This window comes from Macaca mulatta, chromosome 20 (genome assembly GCF_049350105.2).
Source record: "Macaca mulatta isolate MMU2019108-1 chromosome 20, T2T-MMU8v2.0, whole genome shotgun sequence".
Classification (NCBI taxonomy): Eukaryota; Metazoa; Chordata; class Mammalia; order Primates; family Cercopithecidae; genus Macaca; species Macaca mulatta.
The window spans coordinates 68,196,412-68,219,720 of record NC_133425.1 but is presented as its reverse complement, the minus strand read 5'-3'; the positions used below and the strand labels follow the sequence as shown (position 1 = coordinate 68,219,720).

General features: G+C 39.5%; 1 protein-coding gene across 10 annotated transcripts in view; it reads right to left on the bottom strand.

Moving 5' to 3' along the window:
- The window catches only part of PHLPP2 (PH domain and leucine rich repeat protein phosphatase 2), a 73,996-nt gene that overhangs the window by 19,823 nt on the left and 30,864 nt on the right, over positions 1 to 23,309 (bottom strand). For all 10 annotated transcript variants that reach the window (XM_077984482.1, XM_077984478.1, XM_001105985.5 and 7 more), the window contains 8 exons: positions 22,455 to 22,645; positions 16,394 to 16,519; positions 13,642 to 13,796; positions 11,589 to 11,735; positions 10,961 to 11,191; positions 8,635 to 8,837; positions 4,343 to 4,403; positions 1,289 to 1,384 (listed from right to left, as the gene is read on the bottom strand). In XM_077984482.1, the coding sequence (XP_077840608.1) occupies positions 1,289 to 1,384; positions 4,343 to 4,403; positions 8,635 to 8,837; positions 10,961 to 11,191; positions 11,589 to 11,735; positions 13,642 to 13,796; positions 16,394 to 16,519; positions 22,455 to 22,645 (1,210 nt within the window). The remainder of the gene's footprint in view (positions 1 to 1,288; positions 1,385 to 4,342; positions 4,404 to 8,634; positions 8,838 to 10,960; positions 11,192 to 11,588; positions 11,736 to 13,641; positions 13,797 to 16,393; positions 16,520 to 22,454; positions 22,646 to 23,309) is intronic.

Sequence of the window (23,309 nt, the reverse complement as noted above, 5' to 3'; positions counted from 1 at the left end):
TATTTATTGAGTACTTAAAACGTGCTAAGCCACTTAACAATGAAGTTCATTAAAATGAAGTTCATTCAGAAAGGTTTGGTAACTTTGATTTGCCTAAGATTTCACACTGCATAGTAAATAGTAAAGTCTGGACTTGAATTAAGTTTTGACTCCAAAGATTATGTTCATATTTACTATGTTAAATGCCTGTAGTTTAATTTTAAAGACTCCATAGGTAATAACCATATATTTTATACCTCAGTGCTTTTGAATATATCATTCCCTGCCCCCTTCACCAAGCGCCACTCTCTTTCTCCCACCACTTAGAAAAAAATCCCATCATCTGGTAAGGGTCAATTCAAATGCCATCTTCTCCATGAAACATTCCCTAATCATTCAAATTTATTCTGATTTTCTCCACTTAATTTATACAGTGTAGTGATGAAGAGTGAAGGCTCTGCAGTAAAAGTGACTACATCCAAGGCCAGGTGTGGTGGCTCATGCCTGTAATCCCAGCACTTTGGGAGGCTGAGATGGGCCCATCGCTTGAGACCAGGAGTTTGAGACCAGTGTGGCCAACATGGCAAAGCCCTGTCTCGACTAAAAATACAAAAATTACCTGGGTGTGGTGGTGTGCACCCATAGTCCCAGCTATTGGGAGGGAGGCGCTGAGGCCAGAGAATCACCTGAGCCCAGCAGGTTGATGCTGCAGTGAGCAGTGATTGTGCCACTGCACTCCAGCCTGGGTGACAGAATGAGACCCTGTCTCTGTCCCCCACCCCTGCCTCCCAAAAAGAAAGACTACCTTCAAATGCCAGCTCCCATCACTTCCTGGTTAAGTGCAACCTTCAACAAGTTACCTAACTGCTCTAAGCTTTACTTTCCTCATTTCTAAGATGAAGATAAGAGTACCTATTAAATATATAATAAGGTTTTTAAAGGATTAGGTAAGATCATAAAAGTGATGTTCTTACAACATTGCTCAGCTTATAATAGCTCATCCTAAAAAAATTAACTATTGTTACTATCATGTCACCAACCTATGGCAGCAACTCTTAGTATATTTATTTCATCACAGTTATCCACATATGTTACACTATCTTCTCATTAAGTTCCCTGCAAGCCAAGCCCATGTTTTAGCCTTTACTATGTTCCTTACAGCACATCACACTGCCTCATGCTCAACAGGTACTCAACACTCACTGAATAAAAGGCAACCCAAATCTAGAAAAAAAATTAAATACACACACACGTAAATGTTAGTACATACATACGTATATACGTAATATATGCATTCAGGCACACATACCTTATGGGAACCTCTGTGAGAAGATTATAGCTCACATCTAATACTTCTATCTTCTTCGCTTCACAGGCCCAGTCAGGGACACACTCTAGCAGGTTTCTGCAGAAAATAAACAATTAAATGGCAACATTTAAGATGACAAGTGGAACTCATTTCACTAGATTGTAATGTATCCATTAACCAGCCTGTGAGCCCTTGAGGGCATGGATACTGTCTCCAAGGCATCCCTTGGTACATTACCTGGAATATAGTAGGTGCTCAATGAATGCTGTTGACTTAGAAGGGAGAGGAGAGACAAGTACTTGAAAATGTATAATACTGGATCAATCATGCTGTATGCTCAAAGAAGATAAAAAGGCTTTCTGCAATAAAAAAGCACACTTGTGATGGGATGGGATGAGGCGAAAGATAAGGAATTATATTAACAAACCTTCAAAGATGACTTAAGACTTCCACAGGTAATGACTGGGTAAGAAAAGAAGCAAATTCCAGGGAAAATGAACAGAACGAATAAAAGTGAGACAGTAAAGGCAACAGATAACTAGTGGGGGAAAAGTTTCAAACCATTTAGAACGTGAGCTCAAATAATCAGTAGAGCACTATGCAGATAATCAGTAAAGAGAATTTTTTTCAGATGTGACAGCTTCTCTAGGCCTCAAGATATCTATGGGTTTATCGAGTGATAAAATGAGGCAGAATGAAGTAGCACTACGTAAGAGAAACACACATATTGCTATACCTTAGTGAAGGAAACCCTTTACCTAAAATGGATCAAAACAAGCTCTCTAAGAAATATGTGGGTTAGAATATGAAGGTGTTATACAATAGCCTGAGGTGAGGAGCACATTACAAGCACTGGGTGGCAATATGAGCTAGAGCATAGAGGCAAGAGAAGAAACACATGATGTGTATGGGGAATAACACGCAGCTTGGTGATGCTGGAGCACCCGGAGGAGAGGGCCTGGGCTGGAGATGTGAGTGTAGCTGAAATAACTGGAGTAAATGAGGTCGCGTCCAATGGAGTATAGCGGACCAAGGACAGAACCCTGGGGATAATCAACCTTAAAGGGCTAGCTGAGGAAGAAGGGTACGCAAAAGAAACATGGTCAAAGTGACATGAAAAAAATCAGACTGTATTAGCTAGTCAAGGAAAAAGCATGTTTGGAGAAAAGAGAGCAAGATTAACTGTGTCAATACAGAAAAGTTCCAATAAGAGCAGAACTAAACTGAATTGTTAGAGGGATAAGCAGATGGGGACTGAAGAAACTAAGCCAACAAATGCACACAATTCTTGAGAAATTTGGACAAAAGGGGGAAGAAAGGAACTAAGACAATAGCTGGGGGGTTGTGAGGTAAAGGGAACTTTGTTATGACAGAAGAGAGAAAGTGTGTGTACAGAGTAAGAAAAAAGAGGCTGAAAACACACACACACACACACACACACACACACACACACACACACACACACACGAGAGGAGGGGAAGGGGAGGGAGGAGGACAATGAGTACGAACAAAGCAAGGTCCAGGGCAGTGGGAGTGGAGGAGTCACAGGCACAGACAGCTAGACTGGTCATGAACAGGGGAGAGAAGCTGAGAATGAAATGCATCTATATAAATTCAAGCAAGGTGGGTGTTCAGAAGCTGAGGGAAACCACCCACAATGGTCTCTATTTTCCCAATCAAGTGGGAAGCTAAGTTCCAGTATGGAGGAGACTGGGGAGGGGGACACTGAGGGAGGTAGATGCTGAGGACACTGGAAGGAGCTGGCAAGAGAAAGAACCAATAAGCTCCAGATAAGGTTGGAAATTTTGAGTTTGCAGTGGTGTCTACTTGGATGTGATTTTCTTTGGCAACGATCAAGCTCAATGGAAAAGGTAAAATTTTAGTACTGATCCATGCTGGGGTTTTGCTGGGAAGATAAGCAGAAAGAAATGGAGTCTAAAACATTAGCTCAAAATTATAATGATAAAGTAATGAAATCAACAAAAAGAAACCTGGTTACAACAGCTAGTATTTCTTGGGGTGACTACACATCAGGTACTATCCCATGCATTCTGCATCTATCACCTCACCGAGTCTTCACAACAGCCCTGACCACATAGGACCCTGCCCACTGCCCCTTTGATCTGCTCTGGGCATCCTGTACTCACAGCACTTAGGATGCTGCCCTGTCACTGCTTGTTTGATTGTTCATCTTGCCACTAGACTGCAAAACTCAACCACTGAACCCAGAATGCCCAACAGTTGTTAAAAATGAATAAAAGAAAAACAAATCTCATTTATGTTTGTTTCTGGCCACTGAGAGGAGTAATAAAATCCTGAATATAATTAATATCCCTTCAAAAATAAGACCAATATGAGTTATAGGAGTACAAAATAAATAAATAGTATTTTAAAAACCCACTATCTGGCCAGGTGCAGTGGCTCACGCCTGTAATCCCAGCACTTTGGGAGGCCGAGGCGGGCGGATCACGAGGTCAGGAGATCAAGACCATCCTGGCTAACGTGGTGAAACCCCGTCTCTACTAAAAATAGAAAAAATTAGCAGGGTGTGGTGGTGGGCGCCTGCAGTCCCAGCTACTTGGGAGGCTGAGGCAGGAGTATGGCGTGAACCAGGGAGGCGAAGCTTGCAGTGAGCCGAGATCATGCCACTGCACTCCAGCCTGGGCAACAGAGTGAGACTCCGTCTCAAAAAACCAAAACCAAAACCAAAAACAAACAAAAATCCATTATCTAAAAATCAAGAATTATCTAAGTCCAACTGACAAAACAGGAATCAGTGCCATGAAGATAACAGGTCTTCTTTGTTTGCATCTCATTCTACATCTATAGTCTTTAAGAAAGAGTAATTCATAGACACCTTACTATTTCAAGAGAATCCTTCCTTTATACAGTAAGGCTATTAAACTTATTGATCCACTCATCCTTTCTCCTTTTTCCAGGTTATCCAAATATTTCAAAATACTTAAGACTTCTTGTACATCAAAACTGCCAAAGAATCCACATGTATCTCTTAAATGGTAAGACACAAGTACCACCCTCATCAGCGACACTCACCGGGAGAGATCCAAGGAAGTGAGCAGGCTGGGTACTGGATAGACGTTCACTGCTGTCAGCCCTAATCCATAAACAAACAGGTGTTAGTGACATCCTCTAAAAAAGAAAGTAACTGAGAGCTGACAAGGGAAAAGTAGCTTAGTGAAATCACCAGAAAGAAAACTGATGTCTTCTACTAAAATGAGTTAAAGACAAAAACTACTGAAAACTCACTTTGACTAACTGTTTGATCCCAATTTGTCTTGAAAAACAAATGTAACAGCTAATTGAAGAATCCTATGTACTGCACTGCCTTTATACAAGGTTAAGCAGTAGTTAAACGTTAACAGGAAATATTTTAACTTTTAATTGAAGTATAACATAAATACAGAAAAGTGCAACAATTCAGTAAATTTTCACAAACTGAGCACACTAATGGAACCAACACCTGCATCAAGAAACAGAACATTACCAGTTCCCCAGAAACTGCCCCATGTTTCCCCTTCCAGTCACTGCCCCTCAAGGGTAACATCATCCTGACCAAGTACCAAATTACTTTTGCCTGTCTACATAAATATATGCAAGCAGTAGGTATAATTACTTCTGTCTATCTACATAAATATATGCACACAGTATGTATAATTTACTTCTCTGGCTTCATTCACTCCACAGTATGTTTACAGGATTTGTTTATACAGTTGCATATAATTATAGTTCATTCATTCTCATACCTGTATAAAATTATTTTATGTGAATATGCCACAATTTATTTGCCCATTTTAGAGTTGATGGACATGTAAGTCTTTTCCAGTTTGCAGTTACTATGAATAGTACTTCTATGAAAATATTTGTCCATGTCTTTTGTGAACTAATATAAGTCCTTATTTTGAGCACAAGCCTAGAAGAGGCACTGCTAGGTAGAGGGTATGTTTCTGTTCACCTTAGGAGATACTACTGAACAGTATTCCAAAGCGGTTATACCAATTTACACTCCAACAGCTGCCCCTGGGATTTTTAGTCCATTCTAGTCATTCTGGTAGGTGTGTAGTGGTGCCACATAGGGGTTTCAATTTGCATATCCCTGATGACTAGTCAAGTTCAGTGCTTTCCCTATATTAACTGATCACATTTAGATAATTTCTTTCTGTAAAGCAGAGTTCTTGACTTTGAGGCATCAAAACTGCAAGTTTTTATGTATTTAAGTATTTAAATACTATTAAAATACTTAATTTATTTGTCAATACTTAAATATTTACAAAGAGTAAATATTTAGGACTGCATGCCTGTTGATGAGGTCTTTTCCAGTAAGGCCAGGAATTCAGACTCTTTTTTTTCTTTTTTTTTTTTTTTTTGAGACGGAAACTCACTCTGTTGCCTGGGCTGGAGTGCAGTGGCTGGATCTCAGCTCACTGCAAGCTCCGCCTCCTGGGTTTACGCTGCCTCAGCCTCCGGAGTAGCTGGGACTACAGGCGACCGCCTAGTTTTTTGTATTTTTTTAGTAGAGACGGGGTTTCACCATGTTAGCCAGGATGGTCTCGATCTCCTGACCTCGTGATCTGCCCGTCTCAGCCTCCCAAAGTGCTGGGATTACAGGCTTGAGCCACCGCGCCCGGCCTGGAATTCAGACTCTTTAGACACATTAAGGATAGGGATGGGCCTGATAACAAAAATCTCCACGGCTAGGACTTACTACAATGTCAGGCATCTATAAACAGCGTAAGTCAACACTCACCAGTTTTAACACTCTTCTGACCAAGCAATTAATCTAAGCTATAATTTGAAGCTTCTATAACATAATAAAAGGCAATGCAAATAGAAGTCCTCAACTTTTATCTGTATAATCTAGTTTACAGATACAGAAAAATAAAGAGAATAAAATAATGAACCCTCTTTCACCTATCATATAGCTTTTAACAAATCTACATTCTGCTTTATATGCTGTAGACCTTTTTTTTTTTCTTTTTTGAGACTGAGCTTTGCTCTTGTTGCCCAGGCTGGAGTGCAGTGGTGCAATCTTGGCTCACTGCAACCTCCACCTCCCAGGTTCAAGCAGTTCTCCTGCCTCAGCCTCCCAAGTAGCTGGTATTACAGGCACGCGCCATCACGCCTGGCTAATCTTTTCTATTTTTAGTAGAGACAGGGTTTCACCATGTTAGCCAGGCTGGTCTCGAACTCCTGATCTCAGGTGATCCGTCCACCTCGGCCTCCCAAAGTGCTGGGATTACAGGCGTGAGCCACCGTGCCCAGCCCAGACTTTTTTTTTTTAAATAATTAAAATACCACACATACCAAGAGGTAAACATCATCCTGAATATGGTTTTCATCACTCTTATGTATTCTTTCATACTAATGGCATACTTTTAGCTAAGAAAACAGTATTTCTGTGTTTTAAATTTTGATATAACTATCACAACATACATTTAATTATGTACTTTTCCTTGCTCAAAAAAAAGTTTGCAATTTATCCATATTACCATACAAGGCTTTAGTACATTCATTTCCATTGCTGTGCAATATTCTATTGCATAAATATATCACTACTGATTTACCCATTTTCCTATTAAAAATCCTACTTTTAGGCCAGGTGCAATGGCTCACGCCTGTAATCCCAACCCTTTGGGAGGCTGAGGTGGGCAGCTAACTGGAGGTTAAGAGTTCAAGAACAGCATGGCCAATATGGTGAAACTGTGTCTCTACTAAAAATATAAGAATTAGATGGGCATGGTGGCACACTCCTGTAATCCCAGCTACTCAGGAGGCTAAGAGAAGAGAATCACGTGAAACTGGGCGGCAGAGGTTGCAGTGAGCCAAGATCAGGCAACTGCACTCCAGCCTGGGCAACAGAGCTAGACTCCATCTCAAAATTCTACTTTTTCGTGCTCACAAAAAGTGATAAACAATCTGGTATATATCTCCTTTGCACATGTGAGTGTCTCTGGGATATATCCCAAGCAGGGAACTTCTAGAATATGGTATGTGTGGGTCTCGACATCTCTAACACTGTCACGTTGCTTTCTGGGGTGGTTTTACCAGTCACCTCTCACTGGCAGTGTGTGAGTGCTCAGAAAGATGCTTCTCCTCACCTCCGGAAACACTCAGAATTACCTTTTTTTAAAAAAATTTGATGAGTATAAAACGTTATTTAAATTTGCACTTTTTCTGACAGTAAAATTTAACCTATTTTCCTTTCCTTCCTTAAACACATAATGAAAGTAAAGAATGGTAAAGAACTTTCCATAAAAAGAATGGCCTCAACAAATATGAGGACCTTTTCATTGAAAAATATTCTTAGGGCAAATCACTATTGAAATCAGGGGCTTCTCATTCTAGCACTGAGGCTACACAAGCTTTTAAATCACGAATTGGCAAACTTGTTCTGTAAAAGGCTGAACAGTAAACATTTTAGGCTTTGTGGACCATATGACAGTCTCTCTTACTACTATTCAACTCTGCCGCTGTAGCACAAGAGCAAGAATGTATAAATAATATGCAAACAAACCACTGTGGCTGCATTCCAGTAAAACTTCATTTAGAAACATAGAAACTTGAATTTCATAGTAATTTTCACATGTCACAAAATTATTCTTCTTTCTTTTTTTGAGATGGGGTCTCACAAGTCTCACCCAGTTCTCTAATGAGAACACACATGGCATGATCTCAGCTCACTGTAACATCTGCCTTCCAGGTTCAAGTGATCCTCCCACCCCAGCCTCCCGAGTAGCTAGGAGCATAGGTGTGCCACCATGCTGGCTAATTTTTGTATTTTTTGCAGAGATGGGGTTTCGCCATGTTGCCCAGGCTAATCTCAAACTCATGAGTTCAGGTGATCAGCCCACCTCGGCCTCCCAAAGTGCTGGGATTACAGGCGTGAGCCCCCATGCTCAGTCACAAAATTCTCCTTTTGACTTTTTTTTTAACCCAGCCATTAGAAAAATGTAAAAACCATTCCTTATGGGCCATACAAAAAGAGGTGGCAGGCCAGATGCAGTCCTGGGGTATAGTTTGCCAACCCGTTTTAGACCATTATTGATGCTCTGTTTTGAACATGCTTGCCCACCTCCCCACCACCACTACTCTGTGGAATGCCTCTTATTATGCTCAATTAGTAAAGCTCAAAGTAACCTGCCATGTCTTTTTATGCACACTGCAACCACTTAAGTATTGACAGCAAAGTGAAAAGATAAAGTTTTGCCTCAATGAGCCACAAACCCCATCCTGCAGAGTGGCTGAGGAACACCACAGATGCCACTGTTCTTAGAAAGCACTGACAACAGCTGAAAGAGAAAAAACAAAAGGCTGGATAGAAAACTCACTGTTGGAACTGGCATAGAGGGTCCGAAGGGAGAAGCCACTGAGTGTTAGCTCCCTCAGCTGGTTCCGCTCACAATGCAGCTGTTCCAAGCTGCATAAGGAGCTAAGATCCAAGTCAGTCAGTCGGTTGTCCCGCAGATCCACGTGGGTGATGTGTTTATTTCCCTCCAGATTTTCAATAACCATGGTTTTCAAATGGTTCATCCTTAATATGCAGAAACAAGAAAATAATCAGAAACAAGAGTCTATTAAATGTGCTTACCAGAATAAAAAATAGGACAGGCATGATCCCTTTCTCCGTTTCCTTTTCTTTTTGTTTTGAGACGGAGTTTCGCTGTGTTGCCCAGGTTGGAGTGCGATGGCGTGATCTTGGTTCACTGCAACCTCCGCCTCCCGGGTTCAAGTGATTCTCCTGCCTCAGCCACCCAAGTTGCTGGGATTAGAGGCACCCCCACCATGCCCAGCTAATTTTTTGTATTTTTAGCAGGGATGGGGTTTTACCATGTTGGCCAGGCTTGAACTCCTACCCTCAGATGATCTGCCCACCTCGGCCTCCCAAAATGCTGGGATTACAGGTGTGAGCCACCATGCCCAGCTCCCTTTCTCTGTTTCCTAAACAATTTAAGAATTTCACTACTTGCCTCATTTTGCAAGATACTATATAAATAACTACAGTTGATGAATAACTCAAGGTACAGCTAAGTCAGACAATCCAGATTGGCAAATACATATACAAACTAATAAAGAGAAGGAAAAAAGAGGCCATATCCTGAACAAGTTAAACACTTATATCCAAACACCTAATAAGGTCAGGTGGGCACTAAGTAGGACAAAGGAACAGGAAGATGAACACAACCTTTTGAGTGAGACAGTAGCAAAACAGTCACAACAGTACCATGTCCAGAGTATAAGGATAGAACCATACTTCCTCCTATTGCTATGCCTGCTCTATCTCTAGTGCTAAGGTTCACATAAAATTAATTGACAAGGAAATAATCTGTGTATGTATATATACATATACACACACACATATATATACACACACACACATATACCGAAGAGTTCAAAGGTAAATTATACAAAATGACCTCTGAGTTCTTTTCTGTACAAGTATATGATTTAATTTATGCAGGTCTGTTCTCACTTTCCTGTATTTCTATAAATCTCTCAAGTCTCCAGTGTGGTTAAAAAAACAAAAACAAAAACTCTCTGTTACTGTCTTTACAAGGTACATCAATGGTTTACTGTAAATTACAGAACACCCAATAGGTGTCTTTTTACCAGCTTCAATTAGGAAAAGGTTATGACTAGAAAATAAAACCCTCATAAAAGGTTCTTAGTAATGAAACCTTTAACATTTTAATTGTAATACAATGGATATCAAGAAGAAACCTAATGACTCAACAGAAAAATGTCATTTATGGAAATCTACAAACTACTAATATACATATAAAAAGATGTTCAACCTCACTGCTCTGTAAATAAATGTTGATTAAAACAATGAAATACTTGTTTCAATCTACTAGACTGATGATAAAGAAAAAGAAATGCTAAAATCCAACACTGACAAAGATATGAGAAAATGGGAATTCTCCTACAATGTTGGAGGGGTTGGGCACAGTGGCTTACACCTGTAATCCCAACACTTTAGGAGGCCAAGGCAGGAGGATTACTTGAGCCAGGGAGTTCAAGACCAGCTTGGGCAACACAGTGAGACTCCATCTCTACAAAAAATTTAAAAAATAAAAAATATACATTGATGGGAAGGTGAGCAAAAACAACCTCTGTCCAAGGCAATTTGATAGTCTCTATCACATGGTACAACTACATGATCCTGAATCTCTCTGCTACTGAATGATAACTAAAGTCTTACTATACCTTTGAAAATACACATTTCTATACTGTTCAAAACACCTAATGTTACGGGCCAGGCATGGCAGCTCACACCTGTAATCCCAGCACTTTGGGAGGCTGAGGTGGGTGGACTGCTCGAGTCCAGGAATTTGAGACCAGCCTGCACAACATGGTGAAACCTTGTCTCTACTAAAAATAGAAAAAAAATCAGCCAGGCCTAGTGGTGCGCACCTGAAGTCCCAACTACTTGGAAGGCTGAGGTGGGAGAATCGCCTGAGAACAGGAGGTCAAGACTGCAGTGGGCTGAGATCGTGCCACTGTATTCTAGCCTGAGTGACAAAGTGAGACCTTGTCTCAAAACAACGACAACAAAATTTTAAAAACCCTAATGTCTTAAACAAATCTTCATAAAGAGAAGACATAAAGGTCCAACAGAGTCAATTTAAAGGAAGCTGCGGTAAAGAATAACCTTACCTTAAATCCACATGCTTGATATGGTTCATCCTATTCAGCACCCCTAAGTTCAGGACTTCCAGGCAATTTCCTGCCATAACCACTTTATCTAACATAGTGAGTTTCTCATAAACCTCAGGAATTTGACTAAAGTTGTTGAACGAAATTCCCAAAGAGGAAAGCTGTTGTAGATTTCCCAGTTCTTCAGGTAAAGTAGTCAGAAAGTTGCCATCAAGACAGAGGGTTTGAAGACTACAGGAAGAAAACAAAACAAGTCTACTTTATGGAAGGTTTCACTGGAATGCATAGAATCAGAGTTACGGATTCTGATTTATGTCACTAATTATCAATCCAAAAATAGTAGTGTCCTAACTCTCCATCTATACAGACTTAATAGATGACTTACACATAACTTACACAAATGGTCACCCCAACATTAAAAGAGTTAAGACCTCTGCTGTTGAAGCTGAGGGATCAGTCCCTGCTACAGGCAGGTAGATCTATGATGTCAAAAACTGCTGCTGACTAGAATCCTAGTAAGTACATGATTTATTTCACTGCAAGAGCTCACAGTACTACCTTCATTCCAAACCCCAGGCAAATTCCTTATCCTGCAAGGGAAAAGATGAATCTAGTAAAAGTTACTTACTTTAGCAGATTGCCAATTTGACTTGGTAGGTCACGAAATCCATTACAGGAAAGGTTGAGCTCAGTCAGGGTAGAGATCTCACATAATAATATAGGAAACAACCCAAGTTTATTATGGGACAAGTTCAGGCCCTTCAGCTGAGAAAATCTAAAGAGCAAAGGCAAAAATGGATACTGCATTTCAATACATCTATTACTATATCTTTACGAGGGACATCAATGGCCTTTGATAATCCATTTTAAATGTCTATAATAGAATTTATTCCAAAAATACTTATTGAGCACTCGCTACACATCAAACATTGAGTGGGGACAGAGGACACCAAGATGACTAATGCACAGTCCATGTGATGAAGGAAACCAGGTCTAGCATTACAGGAGCTCTCTTTTCTCTTTAAAAAGGTAGACAATCTTGAAGAACAGCTCATGCTGGTATAATTCTTTTGTATTTCATCATACTTGATATGCTTGAAATTTTTCATTAAATTTCTACATGTAATACACAAAAGCCTTGCAAGAATTAATCAACTCATAGAGCAACAGCTAACAAATATGTAGATCAAATCCCATTTTTAATAAGCAACTTCTTTTTTCATACTGAAATTATGTTGGCTCAAATGTCACATAAAATGAATAAACCAGTTAGAGCTTGAAAATAATGAATGTGACAGCATTTTACCATTATGTGACCTGATACACAAAATAGTAACTTTTAGTGCTTCTATTTTGTTCATGGAAGTAGAAGTATCTATATTGTCTTACCCAGAGATGGCATTGTTATAAAATGGATCTCTTGGGTTTCTTCTTGATATCCATTGTATTATAATTAAGATGTTAAAGGTTTCATTAGTAAGAACTTTTTATGAGAGACTCTGGTAATTCCACTAGGGAGTAGGATGTTTTGTTATTATACAAGTGCAAGATGGTAAGGCTGAGATGTTCTCCATGATGATGATCAAGCAATTGCTTCTACATATGAATCACCTGCTTCTAGATACCTCACTCTAATGCTTCTCTTTGTCAAATTTTCAACTTGTGATTTTCAGATGACCTAACCGTGACTGCTAATTATTCCTTTGGCTTGGTGCTTTAAATTCAGAATTTATGATCCAGCCCTCAAACTGGACTACTTCTTTTTCATAGCAACTCACAAAGAAATGCTAGAAACCAACTTCCTTAAAATTACTGCTTGTTTTCATTTTTACAAGCCAATATTATTAAAATAACTACCTCATTACTAAGTAGAGGCTTACACTTGAAAAACTTTCTAAAACAATTATCAGATGAGATAACAAAACACAATATTTTCTGGATATTACTCTAGAATTATTAGCTATTAAGGAAGGATGTAAAATATGTAATTTTAATGTATATTATCTTTTTAGTCACCATCTAATTTAAATCACTTTGAATGCTTTAATTTCCTATTTCTACCTTCTCCTCCAGAAGCCCAGACAATTACTTACAACACATATTTATTCACTGCGTCCATTTTTAAGTGGAGGAGTGAGGTGGGATGAGTGGAGGGTGGGAATGGGGTATATATTTTAATAAAGGAGATGGAATAACAAGTAGGTCATAGTACTGTAGGGCTAAAATGGTTCCCGTATTAGAAGAGAGAAGCATCACAGCTGACTAAAGGCTTAAGAGTTGGCAGTGGAAGGTACAAAGGGAAGATACAGCTTCATCTCTCAGAGTGAAATTCTTATAATTAGGCCTATCTCCTTTACGTTATTTAAATTTTATACTTCTAATTCAAAAATTTCCCATATACGAAATCTCTTGATGTAACTTGGAGGCAGATCACGCATCAGTGTCAATGATTTACATGAAAAGATCACCCAGATCAACAGAAGCTCACAGAACATTTACATCAATCTTCTGTTTTATGGGGGAAAAGGGCAGGTAGGAGAACTCCATGAATAAAAATTTTTACTTCCTCTTGAAAAGGGAGGGGAAATTTTAGAATATACATCCAATGGCAGCAGGTAGAAGTCATAAGATCCTGATTATGAGTTGGTTTTAACAGGTCTGGAAACCCATTCTCCACATACTTGTAGAGTGTGTCGAGGCCTCCAGGTCTTTCTAACTGCATGAAGTTGTGTCGCAAGTTGAGGTAGGTAATATCTTGACTATAGAAGAGATGCTCAGGAACCTCCTCGAGGCTGTAACACGAGAGATCCACGGTACTGATTCGCTGAGACACCACCTGAATAACGTCAAAGAGAAGAGCTTTCTGAGCTAGTACTGGATGTCTATCACCCAGCAAAGAATGGAATGGCATTTACACAAAAAGACACTAATTAAAAAGACAGGAAAAAATAAAAAGGCAATAAGATCCAATTATTCATTTATAAATACCAGTTAATTTTTACTTTTTCCTAAAACCATAAGCTACTTGAAAAACAAGGGTACAAGTTATAAAGTCTCCATAAGTACAAGGTAAAAAAAGAAAAACACGTATCATTAAAGATGGAAAGTTAACACTTCATGCAGGAAGTAATCTTCTTGTTTGTTTGTTTGTTTGTTTGAGATACGAGTCTTGCTCTGTCAGCCAGGCTGGAGTACAGTGGCATGATCTCGGCTTACTGCATCCTCCATCTCCTGGGCTCAAGCAATTCTCCTGCCTCAGCCTCCCAAGCAGCGGTGATTACAGGCATGTGCCACCAGGCCAGGCTAATTTTTTTATTTTTAGTAGAGACGGTTTCACCATGTTGGCCAGGCTGGTCTTGAACTCCTGACCTCAGTTAATCCACCCACTTCGGCCTCCCACGGTGCTGGGATTATAGGCCTGATTCACAGCGCTCGGCTGCAAGGAGTTATCTTAAAATGATTCGAAATAACTGGACAAAACTTTAAGAGGCAGTGTGATATGAAAAGACATGGCCTTTTGTAGCCACACTAGCTCTGCTACTTATCAGAGGTTTCTTCAACTGCTTTGAGGATAAAAGTAAATAACCAAGCACATAGCACACTGCTAAACACGCAAAAGACACTAAAAAAAATTAACTTCTCTTTAAAAGGGCAGTAGAATAGCTACTTAAAACTGGGACCAGTTTTATTCAGAGCAGATTTTATAGCCAACACAATATAACTATAAAATAATAAAATCAAAACAAGCTTCATAGTTCTATAACAGTATGCCAATATAATATGGGTTATAAAAATTGATCTAAAAAAAGAAACAATATATCACTAGAAAAGTCATTCATGGCTGGGCGTGGTGGCTCACACCATAATCCCAGCACTTTGGGAGGCCAAGGTGGGCAGATCATGTGAGGTCAGGAGTTCGAGACCAGCCTGGTCAACATGGTGAAACTCTGTCTCTACTAAAAATACAAAGATTAGCTGGGCGTGATGGTACACACCTGTAATCCCAGCTACTCCAGAGGCTGAGGCAGGAGACCTGCTTGAACGCGAGAAACAAAGGTTGCAGTGAGCCAAGACTGCACCACTGTATTCCAGCCTGGGTGACAGTAAGACTCCATCTCCAAAAAAAAAAAGAGAAGTCATTCATGTTTTGATGGTATGTCCTTATACTATAACAATCCCTTATACAAAATCCTGCAAAGACAGCTAGAAGAAAAAGAGAATTTGGAAATCACAATACACTTTATTGCTCTTTAAAGGCTAAAGAGCAGAAATGATGTTGAAGTTGAAAGACTAATTATCCTTGGCATATAGGAATAATGGTTTGTGACGGCATTAGAGGTCACTGTCCCATCATCAATAACTGCACATTTGAAGTGGTTCACCAAGGCTGTTCTGAACATACGCAGAACGAGAAGCACTGGGACACAAGTTATGGAATGCATCCATCTATCACTGACTACTACGGTCGAGGGAAGGTCATTTAAATCTCATTGTATCTCAATTCCTTCAAGGGTCAAATCTCTTTGTGTCTTAATTCCTTCTAAGGCCCTACCTCCCAGAGATAGTACAGAGGAAAATGCACCTGCAAACATTTTTGACAGCATTTTGTACTATGCATATATAAATAAGTTAAAGATCTGGTGGAATTCCATGATTTTACTCACTACATACTTAGGAAAGGCCTAGAAAGGAAATTAAAAATTATAATTTGCTATCATTATAATTTGCCATCTTGGGAATAAGTTCAGTTTCTTTTTTTTGAGACGGACTTTTGCTCTTGTTTCCCAGGCTGGAGTGCAATGGCACAATCCTGGCTGACTGCAACCTCCGCCTCCTGGGTTCAAGCGATTCTCCTGCCTCAGCCTCCCGAGTAGCTGGAATTACAGGTATGCACCACCACGCCCGGCTAATTTTGTATTTTTAGTAGAGATGGGATTTCTCCATGTTGGTCAGGCTGGTCTCGAACTCCCGAACTCAGGTGATCCGCCTGCCTCAGCCTCCCAAAGTGCTGGGATTACATGCATGAGCCACTGCACCTGGCCATCAGTTTCAAAATACATTTCTCTTGGGGTACTCTATTTTTTTTTTTTTTTTTTTTTTGTTGAGATGGAGTCTTGCTCTGTCACAGGCTAGAATGCTGTGGCGCGACATCAGCTCACTGCAACCTCCGCCTCCCAGGTTCAAACTATTCTCCTGCCTCAGCCTTCCAAGTAGCTGGGACTACAGGTGCACGCCACCACGCCTGGCTAATTTTTTGTGTTTTAGTAGAGACAGGGTTTCACCATGTTGATCAGGCTGGTCTCGAACTCCTGACCTCAGGTGATCCGTCCGTCTCAGCCTCCCAAAGTGCTGGGATTACAGACATGAGCCACTGCGCCCGGCCTGGGGTTCTCTATTCTTATCTACACATCAGAACATCCTACCACTTTTCACCTTGGATGCTTGCCGTTGCCATCGCTGGTACTCAGCCAAAGTCTCGAAGCTGACATGATAGGTCTGAGCTTGGGCTCCCGCCGAGCTGAAAGCAAGGGAGTACTGCCGTCGCTTCACTTCTTCTATCTGAAGAAGAGGAGGGGAGAAAACCAGAACCACTAAAAAAAAAAATCATAGTCAAAAAGCAAAAAGCAATCAAAAGACAAACAACTGAATATTTTTAAATAGTTATTTTTTATTTTTTCTCTCTCCCCACTTGTCCCCCTCCATCTGCCAATGGGTCACACATGAACACACCCAAGGAGTACACAATGATCCCAACACATTAGCTGTGCTTTTGCTCTATCACCAGCAGCTGGGTAGGACCTCTCGTCCTTAGGACTTGGTGGTCAGGAAGCAGGATACCAGTCCGCTATGTCCCCCTTACTGCATGGAACTCTTACCAAGTCCTCTTCAGTCCAATTCAAATCTCTTTTACTAGGCTTGAGAAAAGAGGCAAAAACCTCCCCCATTCCTATTTGGAGTGGTGGCAGGAATTCACAACACAAAAACAGCTCCTTAAAGAAATTATCAGCCAGGCGTGGTGGCTCACATCTGTAATCCCAGCACTTTGGAAGGCTGAGGCGGGGGGGATCACGAGGTCAGGAGTTCGAGAGCAGCCTGGTCAACACAGTGAAACCCCGTTTCTACTAAAAATACAAAAACTTAGCCAGGTGTGGTTGCGGGCTCCTATAATTCTAGCTACTCAGGAGGCTGAGGCAGGAGAATCGCTTGAACCCAGGAGGTGGAGGTTGCAGCAAGCCAAGAATGTGCCACTGCATACCAGCCTGGGCGACAGTGCGAGACTGCATCTCAAAAAAAAAAAGAAATTCTCCCCCAAATCCCAACAACTCAACCTATATAGCTTTGATGAGGAAGCAGTCTTTTTATAGTTATGGAACCACTTACATCTTTTTGTCTGGTATCTCACTTGTTATGTCATAGCTTGGCAAATCAGATGGAAACTTACATTACGTTTCTTTGCCAACTAAAGATTGAACCAAGCGGCAGAAACAAAATACTTCGAGAAAAGAGGATATTAAAAAGATTAATTAAAATTAAATACTTTTCACAATATTAAATTGTGATACAACATAACCATTTTTCATTAGTAACAAATCATTGCAACTGAATGAGTCTGTGTCAAAATAAAGAATATTATTGAAATGAATAGATACTGATTGTTTTAGCATAATCTTTTAAATATTTTGGAATGCTTGACACAGAAAAGTACAGAGAATCATATAATGTCAAACACTGAGAAAGATCTGTAAATCTCACTATAATTTGTCAACTTCCCTGAGTAATTATTTTAATCTCTGTATTACAGACGTTGATATTATATTTACATATGTATAACTTTGGAATTATTAAATATTCATGGTGAAATGTTCCTTTTATCATTTTGTAATGAGTCTCTTTATCCCTACTAATGCTTTTTGCATTAAAGTCCTTTTGGCCCAGCTACTTGGGAGGCTGAAGCAGGAGAACTGCTTGAACCCGGGAGGCGGAGGTTGCAGTGAACCGAGATCGTGCCACTGTACTCCAGCCTGGGTGACACAGCGAGACTCTGTCTCAAACACACACACAAAAAAGTCTTTCTGGGCATTAGCTTTATTGAGGTACAACCTAAAATAAAATTCACTGGTTTTTATTTTTTTGAGACAGGTCATGCTTCACCCAGGCTGGAGTACAATGGCGTGATCATGGCTCAATGCAGCCTCAAGTTTACAGGTTCAAGTGATCCTCCTGCCTTAGCTTCCGCAGTAGCTAGGACTACAAGTGTTGCCACCGTTCCTGGCTAATTTTTCATTTTTTGGTAGAGACAGAATCCCACTTATGTTGCCCAGGCTGGTCTTCAACTCCTGGACTCAAGTAATTCTCCTGCCTGAGCCTCCCAAAGTGCTAGGATTACAGGTGTCAGCCACTGTGCCACGCCTGGCCTTGATTTTTTTTTAATTCACTGATTATAAATAACCAATTTCATGAGTTTTTATAAATGAATAAATACAGTGTGCAACCCCATGGCCCCCAAACTTCCCTCTGTGTTCTTATATAGTCAGCCCCCTCCCCACCATGCCCTGGCAACCACTGATCTGTTTTCTAACACTACAATTTTTTGCCTTTTTCAGAATTTCATATAAATCAAATAATTCAATAAATAGACTTTTGTATCTGGCTTCTTTCACTCAGAATTATACTTTCAAGATTTATCCTTGTTCCTGTATCAGCAGTTCTTTCCTTTTTTTTTTTTTTTTGCTTAGCAGTATTTCCTGGTATAGATATATCACAATTGTTTATCAATTCACAAGTCAATGAACATTTAAGTTGTTTCTAGTTTTTGGCCATTATAAAGCTGCTATGAACATTCATGTACAAGTCTTTGTAAGAACATATGTTCATTTACTTTGGATAAAAAACTAGAAATAGAATTGCAGGGTCATTTGAAAAGCATACGTTTAATTTTACAAAAAATGAATAAACTGTTTTCCAAAGTAACTTCATTCCTACCATGATGTATAAATGTTCCAGTTGCTCCGCATCTTTGCCAAACTTGTTATTCATCAGTCTTTTAATTTTAGTCATTCTAGTGGTGTGCAGTATCACACTGTGATTTTTATTTGCATTTCCCTAATGACAAATGAGGTTGAAGATCTTTTCATGTGTTTGTTACCTGTGTATATCTGCTTTGATGACGGGTCTCTCCAAATCTCTTGCCCAGTTTTTTACTGGGTTTGTCTTTTTGTTACTTAGTTGCAAAAGCCCCTTATATATTCTGAATACAAATCCTTTGTTGCACATAAACTTTCATATAAATGTTTCATATGCTATTAATATAACCACACCAATTTTCTTTTGATTGCTATTTGACGAGTATATATTCTTTCATCATTTCACCTTCAACCTTCTAAGAGTAAGTTTTAATTATGTCTCTTATGAACAGCAAATAGTATTTAAAATAACATCTGACTATCACAATCATTGTGATTACTGATATATTCGGATTTATTACTATCATTATAATTTGTGATAATTTAACATGCTATTTTTCTCAATTCTTCTTGCCTTATTTTAGTGTTACAAAGTTTTCCATATTCTCTTTTCCTCCTCTAATTTTAGTGGCTATTGTTAAATTTTTCTAATTTTTCTAATAAATTTTAAGATTATTTGATGCTTCTATCCTCTTATCCCAAGAGTGAATCACACTTCACTTAATAACACACTGCCACATCTAAACACTCATGTTTGTCTTCACTTCTAGAAAATTTTCAGCTATTATTGTTTCAGATATATTACTTCTCTTTTTTCTTCCTCTCTCTTCTCTAGAACTCCTGTAAGATGTATACCAGAGCCTTTCTCAAAGGTTCTTTTATTATTTTTTTATCTGTGAAATTCTTTCGTACATCAGTTAATTACATTCAGCTACTAAACAGTGGCTTAAAAAAATAGAGGTGTCAGGCCAGGACTAGGCTAACGGCTCCATATGCCAGCAAGGACCCAGGCTGCTTCTTCCTCAAATGCCATAGTTGACATATGCTTGCCAACTCACAGTCATCGTATGACTGCTCCACCTCTGACACTGAGGGACTGGCAAAGGGTCAAGCCATCCCTTTATGACCTTTAAAGGTCAAGCTCTTTAAAAGTCTATCCATTTTAAAGAGCTTTTCCAAAAGTCCTTCCAGGAAACTTCTGTGTATATCTCAGTAGCTACAAGAGGGGTTGGAAGATTTAGTTTTTGATCCTAGGCATGCTGCTACCCTGAACAAAATTGTACTAGCAAACAGAATAGACAAAATTACTCTTCATCAATTCTTTGCCTGATCTAGAGTTTAATCACTTAAGTTTTAAATTTTAGTAACTGTATTTTTATTTCCAATATTCTACTTGGCTTTTTCATAGGCAGACGTTCTGATTTCTGAATTTGTTTTCCATTTTTGTTCTTCCATTCTCTCTTAGAAAATTCTAAACACACTTATTTTCAAGTTTTTTCAGGATGTTCATTTATTTTCATTTCAATCTGAAGTGAGTTTATCTTCTGATGGTTGAGGTTGTGGAAATCCTCCCTAGTATTAAATTTCTCTGTGGGTTTCTTTTTTGTTTTTTTGATGTGTGTGAGAGGCAGTTTACGTTTCAGGTTCACTTGAATGGTAGGTTCATTTTCTCTCTTACCCTATCTGCTGCTTCATCTCCACCAATCCCCAACCTTGTCCTCATTCACTCATTCCCTCTCAAACAACTCTACTTACTTTCTTCACTTTGTTCTTCAGCCCCCAAGACCTCATACTGACAGTGGTGGGTTCTTGCCCCATAGGTGATACTGGAGTTACATTCATTCATTAAACTAGTGGGGATTTCATTCATTTTCCTGGTCACAGGCCATATAACTGGATTCTCCCACCTCTTTAGGACCACAGCTACAAATAAGCCTTGGTTCCAGTCAGTGCTTAATGGCAGTTTTTGTTTTAGCTTTCTTACAGAAACAAAAAATACCAATCAGCCTGGCTTTACGCCATAAGCCTAACCCAGGACCCCCATTATGAACAGCAAACTATTAGACCTAAATACTTATAGGAGCCGAATTCCTGGGCTGCCACAATCTTTCAGACCCAGAGCCCAGAAGGCCCACAGACTCAGACCTTCAGATCATTTTACGTTTCTATTCTGTATTTCTAAGCTCAGTTAAGTCTTTTCATTCATTCATTCATTCTTTTTTTTTTTTTTTTAATTTTTTTTAAGAGACAGGGTCTCACTCTGTTACATAAGGCTAGGATACAGTAGCATGATCATAGCTCACTGCAACTTGAACTCCTGGGGTCAAGCCATCCTCCCACCTCAGCATCCCAAGCAGTTGAGACTTCAGGCGCCGCACCACCACACCTAATTTTTTTTTTTTTTTTTTGAGACGAAGTCTTGCTCTGTTTGCCAGGCTGGGGTGCAATGGCATGATCTTGGCTCACTGCAACTTCCACCTCCCAGGTTTGAGTGATTCTCCTACCTCAGCCTCCCAAGTAGCTGGGATTACAGGCACCCATCACCACGCCCACCTAATTTTGTAAGATTATTTTTAGTAGAGACGGGGTTTCACCATGTTGGCCAGGCTGGTTTTGAACTCCTGACCTCAGTGATTCACCCACCTAAGGACTCCGAAAGTGCCAGGAATACAGGCATGAGCCACTGTGCCCAGCCAAGACAGGGTCTTGCTAATGTTGCTCAGGCTGGTTTCAAACTGCTGGCCTCAAGTGATCCTCCCACTTCAGCCTCCTGAGTAGCTGGGATTACAGGCACAAGCCACCACGCCCAGCTTATTTATCTTTTTAATACATGTGTTCTACCTATATTGCTGTGTATTTGGATCAGATTGGATGCCTGATACAAAGTGTGAATTCATGAGGTAATTTTGTCTGGAAGTCCTCCTGAACTCAGATTGGTTTATGACATTCAAGACTCAAAACAGAGTAAAATCATATATACATACCTTCTATAAATATTGGTATATCTGTTTATGGTCATTTGTCATTCATTCTGTTTGACTAACAAGTGAACTCCTTTCCTGGGATGGAGACTCCTCTAGGACAGACGGAAGAAATGGCATGGCTCCCTGGCTGCTGGATCACATCTTATGACTACCTCAGACTCTAAGTTTTAATTTAATTGGGGTAAAAAAAAAAAAAAAAAAAAAAAAAAAAAAAACCAGAAAGAATCTATTTGGTGACAGATGCCGGAAGCTACTTCTAATTTCCAAAGGCAACTTCTAATGGTAGCATCCACTGTTGACTCTGGCTATTGTCAGTCCCAGAATCTAGTGCCTAGCAGTGGAGGTGGGGACGTCTAGAACAGATGGTTCTGCAACAGGATTTGGGGCATAATAGCCTCTGAACCTCTCGGAGTCTCTGATATCATCTTTAATAATGCCCATACTGGCTTCTTTGAAAAGATATGAATAAAAGCTATGAAAAGCGTATGTGATATTTTCTTAATTAAGATGATCAAATGAAAAATAATTTAACTTTATGAGTCTTACCTTTCCACCAACCAGAGGCAAAATGTGCATCTTTCCAGTTTGACAGTCCTTCACTGAGGAGACGATAAGGCAAGTACCACAGAGGACAACTAGGCGCTCAGCCCACTTATGCAGCTGGGTCTTTCCCTTGCGTACATTATAGATGCCAGACAGTAGGATTCGATCCAAATGATCCATGTGGCATGGTTTTTCTGAAAAGGAAACAATATTTCAGAATCCACCATTAAAGTAGTATAAGAATACAGAAAGGGAAAAATATGTGTCAACACTCAGCAACCTTGTTCATAGATATAAGTAACCAAGCAATATAGTTATGACAAAATTAGATCTAGTCCTCACATATTATCCATCACTTAATTATATACAGTAGGAGTACCTGTGAGTTTTGGTCTACGAAGCAAAATTTTACTTTGGATGCTATTGTTAAATTAACCCTTCTTCCAACACCTATATCTCCTATGTACCTAGAGAAAGGCAGTATGGTAGAGTGGTTAAGATCATGAACTCTGGAGTCAGATATACTTGAACATGAACGCTGGTTCTGTCACTTTGTTTCCTTGAACTATTTATTCTCATTAAGCTTTACTTTACTCATTTATATAGTTTAAATCTTAACACAACCTACCTTCTGGGAATTCTTATAAAAACTAAGTAAGATAATGAGTATAAAATACTAACCACAGTTTTAGGTACAAAAAGAACATGGAATAAATGACAACCACTATTGTTATCAGTCTACTGTAGAAGGAATATATTAGTAACTACAGGAGTACTCTAATTTTGTACATAATCTTCCATCTCTCTGCCACTAATATGGAAAAGCTTATGGTTGATACTTCAATCAACTATTCTGAT